The 18,841-nt window shown below is 64.3% G+C and overlaps 2 protein-coding genes and 1 long non-coding RNA gene across 6 annotated transcripts; all 3 read right to left on the reverse strand.

Moving 5' to 3' along the window:
- Positions 1-2,167: 2,167 nt before the first annotated feature.
- LOC104476002 (nucleoplasmin-like) lies at positions 2,168-2,868 on the reverse strand. The gene is made up of 4 exons (XM_086767729.1): positions 2,797-2,868; positions 2,573-2,692; positions 2,391-2,484; positions 2,168-2,184 (listed from the first exon to the last, which is right to left on the reverse strand). Exons 1-4 carry the CDS (start codon positions 2,866-2,868, stop codon positions 2,168-2,170), a joined length of 303 nt encoding a protein of 100 aa, XP_086623855.1.
- A 2,328-nt stretch (positions 2,869-5,196) lies between these two features.
- On the reverse strand, positions 5,197-8,459 carry ADRB3 (adrenoceptor beta 3). 4 transcript variants are annotated; one of them, XR_015261208.1, is made up of 4 exons: positions 7,195-8,459; positions 6,372-6,507; positions 6,182-6,249; positions 5,197-5,786 (listed from the first exon to the last, which is right to left on the reverse strand). XR_015261208.1 is itself a non-coding variant. In XM_086767850.1 (3 exons), exons 1-2 carry the CDS (start codon positions 8,457-8,459, stop codon positions 6,210-6,212), a joined length of 1,305 nt encoding a protein of 434 aa, XP_086623976.1. In that variant the 3' UTR covers positions 5,197-5,786; positions 6,182-6,209. The 4 variants fall into 4 exon arrangements, 2 of the variants coding, with proteins under 2 accessions (XP_086623976.1, XP_086623977.1); XM_086767850.1 differs by lacking the exon at positions 6,372-6,507; XM_086767851.1 differs by lacking the exon at positions 6,372-6,507 and having other exon boundaries at positions 6,178-6,249.
- A 1,344-nt stretch (positions 8,460-9,803) lies between these two features.
- On the reverse strand, positions 9,804-11,158 carry LOC147597415 (uncharacterized). Its single transcript, XR_015261221.1, has 2 exons — positions 11,073-11,158; positions 9,804-10,199 (listed from the first exon to the last, which is right to left on the reverse strand). It is a non-coding gene; the product is annotated as an uncharacterized LOC147597415 (long non-coding RNA).
- Between the last annotated feature and the right edge of the window lie 7,683 nt (positions 11,159-18,841).

Genomic DNA, 18,841 nt, shown 5'->3' on the forward strand with positions numbered 1-18,841 from the left:
CGGCACGCTCTGCGCCTGTTTTGTCTCCATGACATTGAGATTGGTCTATTAATTACCTGGCGGTTGCCATGGTTATGCCAAGGCCCTCCAGGAGATGCTGGATGCAGGACAGGGCAAGCAGGAAGGGGGATGAGGGCGTCTCCCCCAAAGCACCCACCCTTCCCGCTGCCGGGGCCACCCCAGCTCCAGCCACGGGCTGTGGCTCTCCGGGGTCGGGGCTGGGCATCCTGTCCCGCAGGCCAGGCTCCAGCAAGGGGCTCGCGTGAGGTGACACCTCTACCGCCCCGCATCCCCCAGCAAGCAGGGTGCGGCTGGGGGAGTCTCACCGCTGGACCCACCGCTCTCGGGAAGGCACCGTCGGCCGACGCCACGGAGGCTGCTTGTGCCCTTTGCTGCTGGGCGCTCCTCCGACGCGGTGCGGATTCCCTGGCACTCACCTTAACCCACTTGATTGTTCTTTTCTTCCTGGATTTCTTTATCAGGCTTCGTCTGCACCCAGCGAGATCTTAATGCAGCTGCTGGATCACGCTGAGCAGCCGCTGTTCAGCAAGCTTTCCAGTTAATGGCACATTTCATTCCCACCTGAGGAATTAGGAGCAGGGAATTCAGCCTTCATTCCTGCTCCTCCATGGCCAGCACCCCCGGGACAGGACAGGGGGGCTGCGTCACCCCCAGGCTCACGCAGGATGCTCTGGTGCCAGCAAGGCACCTCCAACCCCAGCAGCCCCGGCAGCAGGGTCCCAGGGAGAGCCCTCACCCCCAGGCGATGCACGGTCACCCTGGCCGGCTTCCGAGGGGAAGGTAAGCCAGTTTTGGTGGGCAACGCAATGCTGGTGGCTCTAACCCTCCCTCCGGCAGCAGCGAGCGCACCCCTGCACGCTGGGAGCGCGGCAAGGGCAGGGAAGAGATGGATGAGTTAATCACTCGTCACTGTTTTGCTGCTCCCCACCCCGAGCGCAGGGCCACGTGCCGGCAGCTCCCCAGCCCCCATCCCAGGGCGCACCTCAAACCCGCGCGCAGGGCAGGGGCTCAGGGCGCACACTTGCCTTGTGGGAGGCGATGCCCGAAAAAACCCTTCCCGGGGTGATGGCTGCGTGCAGACACCGTGCCACCCTGTCCCCTCGCGTCCCCGCAGCCTGTGCCAGCGGCTGACGTGCCGCCAGGCTCCAGCCCATCAGGGCCGGCAGCTGGCTTCACCCCGGCCCCTCTCCAGCCTCTCCCAGGCCATTACAGCGTGATGACAGCAGTCTTCCCTCCGTGCACCCTTCAGCTGATCACTGCTGCTTTTTCTGTTCTAAGTGGTGAAAATAAAAAAAAGACCTGCGTGCTCCCTTCCCAGCCCACCCCACCTGCCGATTCAGGGCTCCTCTTTAAAGCCAGCCTCGCTGCCAGGTAACACCGTGGCTATAATGGCTTCAGGCAATTTTCTCAATCAGGAGCTTTAATCATGTTATTTCAGCGGCTGCTTGTTCTGGGTGGCTCTTGGCTGCGTTTCCTGGGCTGCCATGAAGACGGCAAGGCAACTTTGTTCTGTTGATGCATACAGGCAATGGCGAGAGAGATTCCCACCAGAATAAGAGAAGTGTTGGAAGGGAAAACGCAGGATAACTGGTGCCAGGGCTGTGCGGGGGCCCAGAGCATCCCCTCCAAGAGGCAGCTGAGCTTCCACGGACACGCGAGCCCCGAGCCAGAGCACGGAGCAGCCTTTCCCCTCCAAACAACGCTGGGGCTGGGAGAGCCCGAGCCCCCTGTCCCGGCAGCAGGGAGGGGAGCAGGCAGCAGCAGGCTGGGACCCCCAGCCCCATGGGATAGCGGTGTGACCCACAGCATCGCGCCAATTGCGCACGTGGAAGGTGTTTTCCCACGAGCCGTGCACAATCCAGACTGGCTCCAGGGTATTTGCACTTTCCCATTGTTATTGCAATAAAAGGAAAAAAGAGCATTCCTGGGAGCGTGGCAGGAACGGTGGGGGCAAGGAGAGGAGACAAGGGGTGCTATTTAAAGCCCAGACAGTTTGTGTCCCCGTGCAAGGATCTGTCCCATTTGGTACGAGGCGCTCGCAGCTCCTGGCGCTGGGTGTCCCCAGCCACAGCTATTCCACGGTGCTCCATCATTCTCCTCATCGCCTGCGCCTTCCTCCAAGAACTCTTCCTCGTCAGCTTCAGACTCAGGCATCATCTTCCACTGGGGAGAGGAGACACACGGCTGGAGCAGGAGTGGGTGGCCCTGACCCGCTGAGGGGAGCCGAAACCCCCCGGCTGCACGTGCAGCCAGCAACCCCCCCCACACCAGGAGCGGGAACGTGGATGCCATCCCACCCCGCAGCAGCAATGGCAGAGCAGAGAGCCAGCACAGCTCCGGTGCAGCCCCCACGGCTTGGTGGCACTCACGGGTGACAAGCTGCCCGCTGAGATAGACCGGCCCAGTTCCACACTTCAGCACAAAGGTGACAGGAGGGACCAGCTCCAGACCTTTGAGGCTGATCTGCAAAAAGAGTCAGAGCTCAGTCCCCCCAACCCCAGCCCAGGGTGAAATCATCACCCCACGGCCAGGGGCGTTTGGCTGCCCTTACCATGGGGAGCACCGAGGTCCGCAGCGTCGCAATGGGCACCAGTTTGTGGTCTCCATAGGTGTTCTTTGCATCAACGGCCACCACATGCAGCTCATCCCTGGCCTCAGCACCCAGGCAGATCTGCAGGGGCGAGCAGAGACCCCATGGCGGGGAGCCCCGTCCTCAGCCCTGCTGCCAGGGCCCAGGCTCGCTCCCACGGGCTCTTCGCAAGCCGCGGATCTCACCATTTGCAGCAGGAGCAGGTGCTCCAAGGAGCTGTCGTCCTCCTCCTTCACCACGCAGCTCCAGGTACCCATGTTCAGCTGGCAGCCTGCAGGGACACAGCATCCTCTGTGCACGCACAAGGTGCCTGCACCAGGAGGCACGATCCATGGGAAAAGGGGAATTGCACCCTGCGCACACCCACCATGGCTGCCCCGAGAGCACAGCCACTATCCTCCATCCTCTCCCACCCTCAGGTCCCACCGCAGCAGTGCAGGGCACGCAGCTCCATACCCCACGGGGCGACAACCGGCCAGTCCTCCCACAGCGACCTGGAAAAGCGGGACAAGCTGCTCATCCTCCACAGCGGGTCCAACACCAGCCACAGGAACCGGCTCCTGCGGAACAAACACCAGAGAAAACAGTGCTCAGCTGCTCTGGAGCAGAAGCACAAGGAAAAAAATGTTACTTTAGAGCCCCAAGAGCAAACCCACCCATTCCAAAAGCCGAGAGGCAGGAGGGCAGCTGGACCAGCCTCCCCAGGCAGGACAGCGTTGCTGATGAAGAATAAAACCAGCTACTTACACATCCCTTGGGGAAAGGAAAAGCCAGTTAAATGCCTTTAGAGACAAAACCAGCTCCAAGAGGGCAAGCAGCCTGTCCACAGCATGGGAGTGCCGTAAGCCAGAGTAGCCCAGGGTGCTCAGCGCAGCATCCCAGCACAGGACAGTTTTGGCTAACCAGAGCAGGTAAAGCCTCTGGGGAAGCATTTGATCCTGAGAGAGCACCTGGAGGCCTCCAAATGCCACAGGAGCACCAGCACAGGTGCTAACCCAGCAGAGGGACTGGGGTGTCAGATGGGGCTTGCTCGCTCCCTCCCACCCCACAGGATCAATCCCTCCCCACACACAGCCCATACCTGGCCAGAGAGAGCACCAAGCACCTGCACCCAGCAGCGGCTGCTAATAAAGACAGGGGACTGCCGGGGAGGGGCAGTTTGGGAATGCGGCGCAGGTGGCACTGATGCACCCACCCCCCCTCCTCACCACACACCCCCGGGAGGACCAGCAGCTAACAAGGAAGCCCGGCTGAGCCCGCTTTGGCTTGACCAGAGACGAGGACGTTAGCCCTGCCGCAGGACACGCAGGGCCCGGGGCCCCCCATTCACCTTTGCCCCCCACCCGGGGTGTGCCTGCTGTTTGGGAATTTGCTCATTACCGCGGTGGCTCTTTGGGGGCTAACGAGCTCCTGGGCTGGTGTTGGGCTGTGTCCCCTCAGCGAGTCACCGAGGGTGCCCTAGGGAGGATGAGGCCATGGGGGGACTGGGGGACCCGCAGGACTGGCTTGTGCTTGGGGTGGGCTGCAGGGATCAGAAACCAGCCCCCCAAGAGCCACCAGAGCCACCAAACCGGCGCCTGAAGCTCTGAGAGCTGCTGTTTTCTCTTTGTTTAATGATTTCATCCTTGCTGGATATTAAAAGCAAAATGTGTCAAGGGAGCATCCCAGCAGGGGAGACCCCCGGCACCCCGGTCCCTGAGGCTGCAGCCGGATCCCGCAGGCTCCTTGTGGGATTTGGGACTTTCCCGGTGCCAGGAGGAGGCACGGGGTGCCTCTGCCCGGTTCCCGGGGAGGGATGGGGCAGCCAGGGCAGCATGGGGGGCTGTGGGTGCACGGAGTGCCCCAGGACCATCCTGGCACGGGGCGCTCTGCCCCTCCCAAGGAAATGTGCACACTGGCAAAAAAACCTCCCGAATTATGGTGGGGTGGCAGTGCCAAGTTCCTGGCGCGTTTCTAGGCTGGCAAACCCCCGGGGGGACAAACGAGGGGGCTGGTGGGTGCTGTGACGGGGACAGCCCTCCCTGCCAGGGACCCCCGGCAGCATCTGCCCTTTTGGGGTGCGGCGAGACGTGGCAGGGCTGGGGCTGACACTGTGGCACACCCGAAGCCCGGCTTTTCCCCGCCTGCCCGCTCCCTACCAGCCGCGGGGGCACCAGAGAGGGACCCCGAGCCTCGGGAAGCCCCTCGGGCAGCCGCGCCCCGCTGCTCGGCACAGACTCGAAGGCATCGCAGAGTTCCCAAGGTTTATTTCACACGGGGTGGGGGGGGACAAAACGAGACAAAAACTTTACAGTCACCGTGACATATTTACAACCATCATCCCCAAAAGTCGCCGTGCGGCGTGGGCACCCGCACCCCGAGCCCCCCTCGCCCCGCAGCGTGCGCGGAGGAGCCGCCGCGGCACCGCGGGGCCGGACTGGTTTTAGAGCCAGGGCCAGCCACCCCCCTGCACCCCCCTGCCCTCACCCCACCGCCCCGCGGACCCAGAGCGGCGTGCAGGGGCCTGGGGAGGAAACCCACCCTCCCGCAACGCCCTCCCCGCCTGACCCCGCTCCTCCAGCTCCACCTAAACACCCCCCCGTCCCCGAACGGCACAGAAACCGGGACATTCGCCCCGGACGGAGAGGGAGGAACCGGAGGAGACCTGACCTGAGCATAATTCACGGGTTTTTGCCCAGTCCCACCTGCCCGGAGCCCCCTGAGCTCCCCTGTGCTTTTCCTTTGCCGTAGGCATCGCTGCTGCTCCCGGGATCACCCCCAGCCCTGGGAATGCAGCAGCTGGGCAGGGATGGAGCGGAGATGCTGGAAAGGGCTCGTGCACGCGGGAGGCTCCGCGTCCGAAACCCGGCCGAGCCCTGGACAAAGGGGTCCGTCGGGAGAGCAGAGCCGCTCGCCGCTGCATCCCGACGCCAGCTGCGCCCGGAGGCACCTCGGGGTGGGACCTTGTCCCCCGCCTGCACGGGCAGCGCAGGGACGTCGCCAAGGCTCTGCTGCCTCTTCAGCTTTTTCCCAACCGGCTCCAGCACCGACGGCACGGAGGAGCCGGCTCCTCGGGCCCTGCGAGCGCTCCCGAGGGAGAGCCCCTCTCCTCCCCCGGTCGGTGCCCGCACCCGAGGGTCCTTCCAGCGCCGTCGCCCCCAGCGCCGCTCCGCCGCCCCCTTCGCAGCGCCCGGCCCTGCAAGAAGACGGCGGGAGGTGACGCAGCATCACCCAGCGGCCCTCGAGGACAGGGACCCAAAGCCACCACCCCGGGGAGAAAGGGGAGCAGCGGGCACAGAGGGATCCAGGACTGGGGCTGGGGGAAAAGCACCACGCGTGAGGTCTGGAGCTCCAGCAGCCCCCCGAGCCAGCACGGCAGGGAAAGCAGCTCCGACGGGGGTCAAAGCGTCCCGGGACAGGCGGGGAGGGCTCAGCAGCCCGGGCTGACGCCGGGCTCACGTGCCCCCAAAAGCGGGCAGCTGCCCACGGGGCGGCCAAAGGCTGCGCTCCCCCGGGGAAGGCAGCGGCCAAGGCGGGCAGAGGAGACGCTGCGAGGGGTGACGGAGCGCGGCCGAGGGGAAGCTCACTCACTGTCCTCCCGGCTCTCGGCTGCTCCCGGTCAGACGGAGGGACCCGCTGGCGTCTCTCTGCCGGCAAACCTTAAACGGGAGAGCACAGCGCGTGAGGAGCCCGCACCTTTCCCAGGATTCGCCGTCCCGTGTTCGCAGGACGGATGGAGCCTTCCTCAGAAGGCACAACTTCAGAAAACACCCTCTGGCACCTCTTTCCACACATCTCTGCCGACGGCAGCGCATGCTGGCAGGAACCTCTCCTGCCTTCGGGTGTCAGGAGGGGTTTCGGACCCGAGAAAGGCAGTGAAAATCCACAGTGATCAGGATAATTCAAATTTTGTAACACTGATAAAAAAAAAAAAAACTCCAGGAGAAAGAAACTCACCCTGCCATCTGCAGAAGGAGCTGGGACCTCGCGTAAGGGTGCGGGCAGTGCGCTGGAGGGCAGAGCCCCAGCCCGCGCGTCCCTGCCAGCCCGCTGCCCTCTGCTCCGGGAAGCCCGAGGGACGGAGGGCGATTCAATAAATTCCCTTCCCAGGTTCACACTCCGCCGGAGGGCAAAGCGGCCCACAGAGCCCAGGCTGGCGACAGCGACCCCCCGGCTGAGGGGCTCCCCATGTTTTCCTTTAACAGCAGAAAGTGGGAGTCGGGGGGAAGAGGGGGCACCCCAGGCTTTGGAACACGGTCGTGTTGGGGTGGTTTGCTTCCCTGTGCACCATCAGCGTTTTCCATACCCAGGAAGTGCAGACCCCATCCCGGCAGGCTGGGGTGTTCACCGGGAAGGGACAAGATGGGACTGGGCTGGGACCCCACTTTTGCAGCTCAGTGGAGGGGCCGGGGTTTTAGGGGAACCTAAAAGCAGAGGGTAGGAGTTCCCAGCCCCACGCCTCTCCCAAATACCCCCGGGTCTGCCTGCCCTCCAGCCCCACACTGCGCCATCAGACCACAGCCTCAACACCAACAGCCCCCCCGGTCACACCCCAAAGCGCTGGTCCCCCGGAGCCCCGCGAGCGAGCGCCCATGGGTACCTACTCATCAATCTGCGAGCACAGCGTGGTCTGGGTGCCCTGCGGCCGGGACTCACCCAGGGGCCGCTGCCAGTGACCACACCCCTGGGCCAGGCTGGTCTCCTCCATCTGGCTGCTGCCACTGCTGCCCCGCGCCTCACCATCCTCCCCCGGGCTGGGGGCCGCTGCCTTGCTGTCCTCCAAGGGCCCCCCCCTGGGGCTGAAGGCACAGGGGCAGCGCTGGAGGTCCCGTGAGACGGCGTGGAGCCGGCGGTCGGCGCGGCGCGAGCAGCACAGCAGCTTGCGGAAGGCGCTCCTGAAGTCGGGGCTGCGGCAGTAGATGATGGGGTTGAAGGCTGAGTTGACGTAGCCCAGCCAGTTGAGGAAGAGGAAGAGCTGATCCGGCACCAGCGGTCGGCAGAAGACTTTGATGATGTTGGCCACAAAGAAGGGCAGCCAGCAGAGCGTGAAGGTGCCCATGATGATGCCCAGGGTCTTGAGCGCCTTGTGCTCTTTGATGGCCAGCAGCCGGGAGGGCCGCCTCCGCCGGCTGCTCCTGGAGCTGGGGCTGGGGGACTCCTGCAGGAACCTCACCTTAGCCTTGCCGATGAGCCGGATGTGCCGCGTGGCCACGGCGAAGACACGGACGTAGACGAAGATCATGACAAGCAGGGGCACGTAGAAGGAGATGGTGGAGGAGATGATGGCGTAGGTCATGTTGGTGACAAAGTCGCAGCAGCGTGGGTCCTCGTAGCAGCGTACTGCCTGCTCGTCCACCCTGTCCCGCCACCAGTGGTTCATGATGGGCAGGAAGGAGATGAAGGCAGAGATGGCCCACACCAGGCATACCACGGCCCGCGCCCTGCCCTTGGTTACCAGCGCCTCGTACTGCAGCGGCGACGTGATGGCGAGGTAGCGATCCACGGCGATGGCGCACAGCGTCTCGATGCTGGCCGTCACGCACAGCACGTCCAGCGAGGTCCACAGCTCACACACCATCGTCCCATAGGGCCAGTGGCCGCTCAGCAGGATGGTGGCCCCCGGCGGCACCACCAGCAAGCCCATGATGAGGTCGGCGCAGGCCAGTGAGGTGATGAAGATGTTGGTCATGGTCTGCAGCCGCGGCGTCTTGGCGATGGCCACGATCACCAGTGAGTTGCCGGCCGCGATGACCAGCACGGTGAGGCCCAGGGCGGCCCCCACCACCCACTGCCGGCCCAGGCTGCCGGCCCCGCCGCCCAGCGCCGCCGCCCCCCAGGCGCTGCCGTTGCCCGCGGGCAGCGGAGCCATCCCGGGGCGGGGGGGGAGCGGGGGGGAACGGCCGCCGCCCCCCGACCCGCGCTGCCCGCCGGAGCCCGCAGCAGCCGTCGGGGCGGACGGGCGGGGCTGGGCTCCCCGGGCCGCTGCCGGGAGGAGGGAGGAGCCTTTAAAGGCTCGGGGCGGCCCCGGGCTGCCCCGCTCCGCGGACCAGGGGAAGAAGAGCGGGCAGCGGCACCGCCTCCCCCCAGCGCAGCACCCCCCGACCCGCCCCGCTCCCTCGGCATCGCCGCGGGGCGCCCCAGCCCCTCTCCGTGCTCCCCAGCCCTTCTCCGTGCGCCCCCTCCATCCTCCTCACCCACTCACCCTGCGCCCCAGCCCCTCGTCCTGCGCCCCTCTCCGTGCGCCCGTCTCTGTGCGCCCCAGCCCCTCTCCGTGCGCCCCCTCCATGCGCCCCTCTCCATCCTCCTCACCCACTCACCCTGCGCCTCAGCCCCTCACCCTGCACCCCTCTCTGTGCACCCCAGCCCCTCTCCGTGTGCCCTGCGCCCCAGTCCCTTGCCCTGCACCCTTCCCTCACCTCCCAGCTCCTCTCCGTGCAGCCCCGCCCCTCGCCTTGCACCCTTCTGCTGCACCCCAGCCCCTTACCCTGCGCCCCTCACCGTCCACCTCACCTCCTCACCCTACACCCCTCGCCCGGCGTCCCAAGCCCTCTCCCTGCGCCCCTCTTCGGCCGCCCCAGTCCCATCCCGTCTGTCCTTGTTCTGCACACACCCCGCACCGTGCCACGCACACACCACACGCCCTGGTCCTTCTCTGTGCCCCCCTCACCATGTGCTGCTGTCCTCCTCCACGCACCTCAGCATCTCGCCCTGCACCCAGTGCTCTAAACCCCTCAGCGTGCACCCCAGGATTTTGCTGGGTGCCCCTCAGCGTGCTCAGGCTCTCCCTGGGCGGGACAGCCTGTCTCCGGTGGGGACACCAACACCCCTGAACGCCAACATCAGCAGAGGGACGGTGAGATGGCAGCCCCACTGCAGAAGACACCACACATGGTGTCTCACAATTATTTTATTGCCCAAGCCCCCTCCCCAGCTGATGGAGGAGAACAGCCACACCTCCGCTGCTCCCTCTCCTGTGCTTGGGTGGGTGCTGATGTTCTGGAGACCCCCACCCGCACTGCCTTCTCCCCTCACACACGGCAGCAAGGAGCCACCTCAGCCCGGAAGGCGCGGGGCTGCTCCAGAGCCCCAGCAGCCTCGGCCCCATCGCTGCCCCCAGCTCTGCCTCTCCTCAGGGCCCCCGGGCAGACTCCGGAGTGGGTAATTTTTTCACTATCAGCTATTTATACAAATACTGGAACTTCTAAGACAGGCGGTCTCCAAATAAGGCATTTTGAAGTTTCAGCCAAATGGGGGAATGTTGACAAAGAGGAAAAATAGATGTGTAAAAAATTATCCAGTTGGCATTCCTTCCCATTCATGAGCTAGCAAAACAGAGCCCTGTTTTTTACAAGCTCGATCTTTACAAGACTGTTTTGGTTTTTCAAAGCAGTCAGACGAGGGCTTGATGCAACTCCTTTTAGCTCCCAGCTCTGGCATTAAGTGCTGGCTTGGACCGAGCCCTGGCCTTGCTGTTTGCGGCGATTTGTCCCTTTGCCGGAACGGCGCGCGGCACAGAGAGGTGTGTGCAGGAAAGTCTCTGTCTTTTCAGCATGGCTGCGCGCATAACTCCATTCTGCGTCAGCACACAGAGCCACGGTGGGTTTTGTGTCTGAAAAGTAAAGAGAGAGCATCTCAGGGAATGTCCGTGGGTAACAGGGGCACGGGGCTTGGCTCCACGGAGCCGGCAGAGGCTGAGCACGCGGCAGGATTCTCGGCTCTGCTCGTGGCTCTGCCACCACCCAGCTGGATGGTCAGGGGCTGGTGGCTTCCCATCCTCGCCTCTGCTTCCCATCCTCGCCTCCATTTCCCATCCTCACCTCCATTTCCCATCCTTGCCTCCATTTCCCATCCTCGCCTCTGCTTCCCATCCTTGCCTCCATTTCCCATCCTCACCTCCATTTCCCATCCTCGCCTCCATTTCCCATCCTTGCCTCCATTTCCCATCCTCACCTCCGCTTCCCATCCTCACCTCTGCTTCCCATCCTCGCCTCTGCTTCCCATCCTCACCTCCGCTTCCCATCCTCGCTTCTGCTTCCCATCCTCGCTTCTGCTTCCCATCCTCGCCTCTGCTTCCCATCCTCGCCTCCATTTCCCATCCTCGCCTCTGCTTCCCATCCTCGCCTCCATTTCCCATCCTCGCCTCTGCTTCCCATCCTCGCCTTCATTTCCCATCCTTGCCTCCATTTCCCATCCTCACCTCCATTTCCCATCCTCGCCTCCATTTCCCATCCTCGCCTCCATTTCCCATCCTCGCCTCCATTTCTCATCCTCGCCTCCATTTCCCATCCTCGCCTCCATTTCCCATCCTCGCCTCCATTTCCCATCCTCGCCTCCATTTCTCATCCTCGCCTCCATTTCCCATCCTCGCCTCCATTTCCCATCCTCGCCTCCATTTCCCATCCTCGCCTCCATTTCCCATCCTTGCCTCCATTTCCCATCCTCGCCTCTGCTTCCCATCCTTGCCTCCATTTCCCATCCTCACCTCCATTTCCCCTCCTCGCCCCTGCTGCCCGGCGTGTGCCCACAAGGCAGAACCAGGCACCAGAAGGGCAGTAGGACCTTCTCCCACAGAGGGTCCCTCACGGCGCTTTCAGACCATGTCCACGCTGCCGTGCGCTGGAGGGGATCTCCCACCACGCTGAAGGGGAGGAACACAGACACGCTGCCCGCGGCGGGACCGGCGGCCAGGCTTTGGCGAGGTGCTGAGGCAGGCACCGAGCACTGCTGCTGACGTCTGCTCTCCGGCACTTCAACCACACTTTTCCTCCCACTCCCAGACTGGAGAGCTCGGTGCCCTCCTCCCTTCCCAGGGAGCCGGCTGGATTCGGGAGAGGAAGGGAGGGTCCCAGGCATTTTATCAAAGCGGGGAAGTAACGAGGCTCGGTATCTTTGTCCCAGTTTTACAGCTGGAAAAGCTGAAGCACAGGGATGCTGGGTCTCGCACAGCCCTGACCCCCGGCCCCGCTGCTCTTGAGCCTCGACCCGAGCCCCCGCGGCGCTGGAGACCCCGGCTGCACCCTCCAGTTTGGAGCTGTCACCAAGGAAAGCATCCTCTCCCCTTTCCCATCCCTGCTGTGGCCCAGATCCGCTGGCCTGGCTCTCTACCTGCGCAGCCACCACAGGCAGAGCCGGCCCAGAGAAACCCTGCCGGGAAGTGCTGGCCAGCAGGTCAAGTGGCTGTTTAGAAAACTCTGGGAAAATATGTTTATGCCACAGATCAGAGCAGCTCCTTTGGCTGTTGCTACAGAATAAACAGTGGGTATTTAAAAATACTTTAAAAATACAGAGAGAGAGGCAGGATGGATTAGGGAAGATCCCTACTTGGAGAGAGATGGGATGCAGGGAACAAGCAGTGCAGCTCTCCGTGCACACGGGGCTCCTGGTTGTGTTTGGAGAGGGGAAGCAGACGCCGGAGCTGGTGCCAGGCACATCCGAGGGGCGCGGGGTCCGCCTGGCCACGGCTCGAGGCACAGCTGTGGGGCCCTCTGCGGAGGGCATTCGGGAGCTCCAGGAGGATGCCAGGATGCCTCATCCGGGGGCATTTCCCCTGCAAACAGATCTGTAGATTCCTGGGGAAAAAAAACCTGGGATGGCTCGGAGGCAGCTGGATCCAAGCCCACCTCTCTCCAGCGGGTCCACCAGCACAGCCCCGTGCCGGGCCAGGGCAACCCGCTTTGGCTGGCGCTGGCACCCCGAGCCGGTGTCAGGGGCAAGTCACCCTCCCTCACCTTACCCAGGGTTTTTGCGTGCTGACACTCCCTCTGAAGAAGACGCGAAGTCCCTGCACTGTTAGTCCCTGCCCTGCAGCCTTTCCCACCCCAACCAGGCTGCACGCACACCGCGTCCCAATGCAGCGTTCCAGGTCCACCCGTGCGCCCCTGCTCCTACCGATCCCCCTCACCGAGGGCGTGGGCGCGGCACCGTCCCAGGCAGGTAAAGCACATAAATCAGCGCCTGGCACTCTGCAGATAGAGGAGATCCAGTCTGCCCAGACAACCCCAACCGGGGCCAGTGGTGTGCGAGCAGCCGGAAGGGAGGAAGGCACCAGCTACCAGATCCCTGCCCAGGCTCCCGTGAGCTGCCACCTCCGGTGTTCAGGATGATTTTAATCCTCCATCCCTCACCTTCAGCTTCTAATTGTGTCTGTGAGCTCACTAGAGCCGGCTGGGCACGCGTCTCAGTGGGAGGAGAGGAGGGACCGGACAGTCACAGGCGAGCGCCAGCTTTGCCTCCCGGCGTCGTTAAACACGGCACATTCAGACCCTGCCAAGGCTGAGCCGGGCTGATGCCACGCTGGGATAAAAGAAAAGCTTTTTATAGCCGGGAACTCTCACTCTCTCCCCTGGCACGCTGCTCGCCGCTACAGAACAAGCGATAAAAACCGGCACACGGCTGGAGTCTCAGCGGCGTTGCGGCTCGCCGCTGCAGGCAAGCCGACGTCAGCGGCGCGGGCATCCCCTGCCGTTCAGCCTTCCTCAGTTTCCCCGCCGGAGCCGATGGTCGGGAAGCAAACGCCATGCCGCGAGGGGTTGCACCGAAACAGAGCATTCGAGGGGTTGTGCTGGTCCACCCCCAGCCCGTCCCTGAGCAGGGGCGCGGGGAGCAGGGCAGGGAGAGGCACTGCTGCACCCAGTGCACCCAGTGCACCCAAGCAGAGAGGGGATTCAGCTTTGCACCAGTAAGAGTCGGTGCCAGAGCCCCTCCTGAGCCAGGCTTGTGTCGCAAAGCGTTGCCCGGCCTGGAATTCAGAGGCAGAGCCGTGCTGACGCGAGTCCCCAGCCCAGAGTAAAGGGCAGGGGTGGCCAGAGAGGTTCACCGCCACGGCCCGGGACAGCCGCCAGCCCCGCACTGGCACGGCCCGTGGGGTGCCCTACCCTCCACCCAAGGCAGAGCTCCCCGAGGAGCATCGCTTCGCCCCGCGTCCATCGCTTCTCCCCACGTCCCCTCAGGCACCTGGTGTGGCGCGTGGAGGGAGTCCGGGGTCCGGTGGGGTGGGCACGGGGCCAGGCCCAGCGCTGGGCTTTTGGCAGCGGGTCCTGCTCTGCCTTTAATGTCCGCAGCAGTAATTAGTCCGGGGCTCTCCGTGCGGAGGCTTCGGGAATAGTTTCCATATCTGATCGGCGAATCTCACTTTGAAGTTGTTTGGGATTATCTGTCATCGTGTTTCCGTGTCAGCACATAAACAGGCTGTGATGGAGCTTTAACCCGCTGGGCACTGCCTGTCCCGGGAAGGCTGGAGGAAGCTGGACATAAACTCTGGGCTCTCCGTAAACCCTCCTCCCCCTGGTAAATGCGAGCGCAGCTCTGGGAGCCGCGGCACCGCCTCAGCCGGGGCTCGGGCACAGGCAGCTGCAGGAAGGGAAGAATTCTCTGTGTCCGAACAATAAAAAAACATTTGAAATGTGCTGTTTCACTGACTCCGGTGCAAGCTGCCGTTTTTGGGTACAGGTTAGTCAAGGCGTGCTCAGCACCCCACCGCACAAAGGGAATACGTCTCCCTTGGCTGGGCAGCATGCGTGTCATCCTCAGGGGGGGTTAAGCGGGGTTTGTGGCTCAGGGCAGCTGAAAACCTGTCGCACATCTTGCGGGTCCTTTCACCTGACTGCCGCCCTGGCAGCCCACGGCAGAGCACGGGGGTATCCCGGACCCCCGGCCGCTGCACGAGCCCCAGCACTGCCGTCCCGGCTCAGGGCAAGGCCTGCTTCCCACAGCGGCGTGGACAGGAGCATCCCAGTAGGCTCCGAGCTCCCACGTTGTTTGGGAGGGCGAGCAACCCTCTCACACGCTCACATCCTGTTTTCCAAGCGAAACTCCTGGGATTAAACGCGTCGATAATGATGAAAGAAGCAGAGCGTACCCTGGGTACCGAGAAGGTCAGAGCCCGCTGCTGGCTGCCTGCGCAGGCAGGGCTGAGGTCACTGCGTGTGCTGTTTATTAGCCCGTTCCCACAGATTTTGCCCTACGGACACGCAGATCGGGAGCCGTGGTGCCCTCCGGGGTGAAGGACAGGGCCGGGCAGGGCTGGTGGGAATCCCCCTCCTCGCCTGGGGCACCCCGTGGCCGGCGCGGGGCCACAGCTCTTCCCCTACTGCGGCAGCATTGTGAGAATTAGGGAAAGGGGCATCCGGATCCTGGAACCCAGCCAGGGTCAAAGGTCCTCCTCCTGCCCCCCAAATCCCTGTGCAACTACAATTTCAGATTAAAAAATAAAAATCACGATAAAGCTCTTTTCTGTCCCGTGTTGCTGCGGGGAGAGCCTGCCAGAGCGATGCCTGCGGGCAGTTATTCCCCTTTTCCGGGATTTTTAACACGCCTGGCAGCAGGGTTCATCCCTGTGTTCCGACGGGTGGGTGAAACGGCCGCAGGTACCCGGAGAAGCGAGAGCCCTCGTGCTGCCGTCGGGACCTGCGGAGGCTCTGCAGAGGTTTCCACAAGCCCCGCTCCTGCTGCTATTGCTAAAGAAAAACGGGGTGGGGGGGAAGGAGGGAGAAGTTTGCAATAACATCGGTAGGGATTTCACAAAAAGTGTGGAAACCATCGTGAAAAAATGTCAGCGACTAAAACAGCAACTGGAAGCAGCTGTGCTCTGAGGTTTCTGAGGAAGAAGGGAGAATCCCGACTCTCCCCAGCTCTGCTCTGGCCGTGGGGCAGCAGGGTGTGGGTCCGGCCCCGCTTTGAGGGGAAACGCTGATTTGGGCGAAGCTGGGCAGAGACCCGGGCACAGGTCCCGCTCCGGCACGGGCGGGGAGGGAGCGAGCGTCAGCAGCCCCGAGCGGAGCCGCGGGACTCCGGCCAAACCGCCACGTGCGACCTGGGAGTCCGACCCGCTGCTACCCCCACGGCATGCCCACCGCACATCCCCCCGGCCCTCCTCTGCCTCCTGCCCTGGCCCGGGCACGGAGCTCCGAGCTGTACCCCCATGGCCTGACAGCACCCCTGCTTCCCAGTGCCACGGTCCCCACCGGGGCCTGACCCTGCACCCCTGCAAGGGCTCGCTCCCACTTACGCAGCCTCCGGGCTGGGTTTGGTGGGAAAACAACAACAACAACAACAACAACAACGAGGAGGAGGAGGAGGAGGAGGAGGTCAGGTGCTCCCCCTCCAGCTCTGACCATGGGCGCAGGGTGATCCCATGCCACCGGCTGGTTTTAACCCCTGCGTTCCTGCTGCCACCCTCCTTCCCGAGGAATGCAAACGAAGAAAAGGTTCCTCCCCACCCACTGTGTCCCAGAGCTCATGTCGGGCACCCCCGCATCCTGTCCCCTCGCCCAGCCCACCGGGATGGAGACCCCCGGCGCTGCGAGGGGCTGCGGGTCCTTGTACCCCGGCTGGTGAAACTCCCTCCCCAGACTGGGAGCCGTGCGAGATTTCCCGGCTCCAGGCACGCTGGTCGCTGCCCAGATCCATCTTCCACAGCCCGGCTCCCCCCCAGCCCCGCTCCCCGACGCGTGGCCCGTTGAACCCGGCTGTTTCCCTCGGCACGCGGCGCGGGCGGGTGTCTCGGCCGGAGCGCGGCTCGCACCGCGCTCGGAGCCCACAACCACGCAAAAACTGCGGCAAGCAGCTTCTTGTTTGGTGACTCCTGCGCGCCTCGGATGGGGAGAGGCAGGCGCGTGAGCGGGGAGGTTCTGCGGCCGCAGCCGTGGGAGCCGGGAGGAGGAGGCTGAGCCGGTTCCCAAATCCCGAAGACAGAAGCTGGCAGAAGCTCAGCCTCACCTCCCGCAGCACATCTGCCTGGGCATCCCGGTTCCCACAGGATCCAGCAAGGCCACGGGGCAGCCGGGCTGCCGGTTGCTCGCAGTGACGGCAGGGAATGAAAGGAATTCCTGTCCTGGGCATTTCTGCGGCCATGAAGGGCGGCGGTGGCTCGCCCGGGCGGGGCAGGGTGGTGCGAGAGCCTGCCGGGCTGGCGGGGGACGGAGCCCCTCCAAGGCCCGGAAAGATCCGAGGAATATGTTTTTTCCCAGCGGCACATGGACCTTTTGGCTCCCGGAAGCAACCTGAAGGCAGAGCAAGGGCAGCGAGGGGACTGTGGGGGCTGGGACCCCACGGCCGGGGTGGCTGCGAGGGAGCTGCGACCTCTCCGCCGCCTGCGCCACCCCGCTGCCTCTCGCGCACCTCTGCCCTGACGGAGAGCCCAGGATCCGCACCGGAGGGCCGGCAGATTGCTCCCAAATTCTTTCCATCCCCAAGCCAGCTTCCAGCCCCGTCTATGGAGCAGCACCGTGACCCACGTGAGACGCTGGTGGCAAGCACGTGCCCACGCCTTGCTAGCCCACAGGGACCCCCCTGCCTCTGCCGAATCGCCTTTGCGTGAGCGCGAACCCAACGGCACGTCCCAGGGGTGCATTTTGGGGTGCTGGGCACCTCCAGCAAGCGCCAGCCCCGATCCACGCCCACGGGACGGGGACGCTGGGGCCCGCTGCCCTGCCGAGCCGTGGCCAGGGTTTTCCCGGCCGAGGGCCGCGGGCAGGGCGGAGGTGCGCTTCCCACGGGCAGGATGGGCTTGTTTATCGGGGGCAACTTTTATCTGCGCAAACAGCCCTTGGGCGGGCAGCGGGGATGTGGGTTCGTCATTATCTCGGCCGGCAATCCGAGGGGAATGTAAACACGGATGGGGTGGAAATGCCGCGGCACGGGGACATCCTCGCCGGGGGGCCACGGCGGCGGGCAGCAGCCCCCCGGGACCCACCATCGCCCCGTCCTGCGTGGGGCTGGGGCTGCATTTCCCGGCCGTGGGAGAGCTGGGGTGCGGCGTTGGGCTGGAGAGGAGCCCGCGATCCGCGTGGACAGGGAGATGACGGATGGGGCGAGACGAAGGCCGCCAGTCCCCGCTGCCTGCCGCGCAGACGTTTATCCACCCCTCGGTTTATTTTCTTCCTGTCTGCGGCAAACCCTCCTGTCAGCAGCAGCCTGGGCAGTATTGCTGGAAGTGCCGGCGGCGAGAGCCCGGGGATGGGCAGGAACTGCCCCGGCCGCTGCCCCTCGCTGCCCGTCCCCGGGGGCCGCTCTCACGCCAGGGCCCGGCCGAAGGGGCCGTCGCGCGCGCAATGCAAAATCCAGCATTTCACGGCTTGTAGGATGCGTTTTCCAAGAGCCACGAGAACGATCCCCGTCTACGGGAGCAAGCGGTTCACGAAAAGCCAACCCCGCTCAGCCGAAAGCGACTTCGGGCAGGCCGGTGGCGGGTTCAGGAGGCAACGAGGCGATAACCCGCCATGGCACGTGGATGGCGAAGGGCTCTCCAGCCCAGGGAGAGGGCGGGTAAAACGCCCTAGAAACGAATGCGCTGCGACCAGCGGGTGCCGGTGGCGTGGGCAGGCGAACGCCGGGGCCCGGTGCCCCCTCGCTGCCCACCAGCGCAGGGCGGGCATCAGCAGCGCAGCGGAGCCGGTGTCCGGGGGCATCTCACGACCCCCCCGGCCAGGAGCATCCCTGGTCCCTTGCCTGCTGCCAGGCAGGCACTGGGACAACGACGCCGTGGCGGGGCTGGGATCCCTTTCTCGGCGCCGTCTCCCTGCACAGAACCGTGGAGAAATGCCGGATGTCCCAGCAACAGGCGGCACAGGGGTCCTGCCCCCCCAGAGCCATCACTGATTTATTGCCTGGTGCCGGTTGTTCCTTGGCCCTGGGTCCAGGTGGTTTCCCCTTTCTTTCTTTCTTCTCGTCTTTTTTTTTTTTGTCGTCTCCAGCCTGCGTGAGAAATGGGAGACAGAGACGGATGAGGAGGAAAGGCTGTTGTCCCGGGCCGGCCAGCTGGTTTCTGGGGAGGTCTCCCCGGCGAGGGAGATTGTACCAGCGGAGTCCGGGAAGGACATCGCTGCCGGCCCAGAGAGAGCTCTCGGCAGAGCTGAGCAAGGGCGGCACGAGCCAAGCGTCCCCGTCCTTGGTCCAGGATGGGGACCGGCCATCTCGTGCCACCCGATTCTACTGCAGCCTTTCGGGGTCTCCTGGGCACCCCAAGTGGGACCCCCACGATGGGGTTGTGCCTGCAGGTCTCACTGCGCGGAGAAAGGATGGAAAGGGTCCGATCCCCTGCAGGGGCTCCTCCAGAAAGGGCTTTTTGTGGGATTTTGGACACCCTGGCGGGTTTCCCCTCACACTTACTGCTGCAGCCAGTCCTTGCCCACCCCAGACCCGGGGGTCCCAGGGACAGACACCCCGGCGAAGCGGGGGGCTCGTGGCCCCCTACTCCGCCCCAGGCAGGATGTGCCCTTGAACCCTGACCCCCCTGGCTCCTTGACCCCGTAA

Source organism: Chlamydotis macqueenii, chromosome 27, assembly GCF_036417535.1.
Source record: "Chlamydotis macqueenii isolate bChlMac1 chromosome 27, bChlMac1.mat, whole genome shotgun sequence".
In the NCBI taxonomy this organism is placed as follows: Eukaryota; Metazoa; Chordata; class Aves; order Otidiformes; family Otididae; genus Chlamydotis; species Chlamydotis macqueenii.

Excerpts from the sequence above, each read along its gene's own strand:
- LOC104476002 (XM_086767729.1), bottom strand. The coding sequence starts at position 2,868 with ATGGGTACCTGGAGCTGCGTGGTGAAGGAGGAGGACGACAGCTCCTTG. Across the intron at positions 2,693-2,796 it reads ACCTGCTCCTGCTGCAAATG|ATCTGCCTGGGTGCTGAGGC; the intron begins GTGAGATCCGCG and ends TCGCCCCTGCAG. Across the intron at positions 2,485-2,572 it reads GGACCTCGGTGCTCCCCATG|ATCAGCCTCAAAGGTCTGGA; the intron begins GTAAGGGCAGCC and ends CTCTTTTTGCAG.
- ADRB3 (XM_086767850.1), bottom strand. The coding sequence starts at position 8,459 with ATGGCTCCGCTGCCCGCGGGCAACGGCAGCGCCTGGGGGGCGGCGGCG. Across the intron at positions 6,250-7,194 it reads CTGTGCTCGCAGATTGATGA|GTTTGCCGGCAGAGAGACGC; the intron begins GTAGGTACCCAT and ends CTCCCGTTTAAG.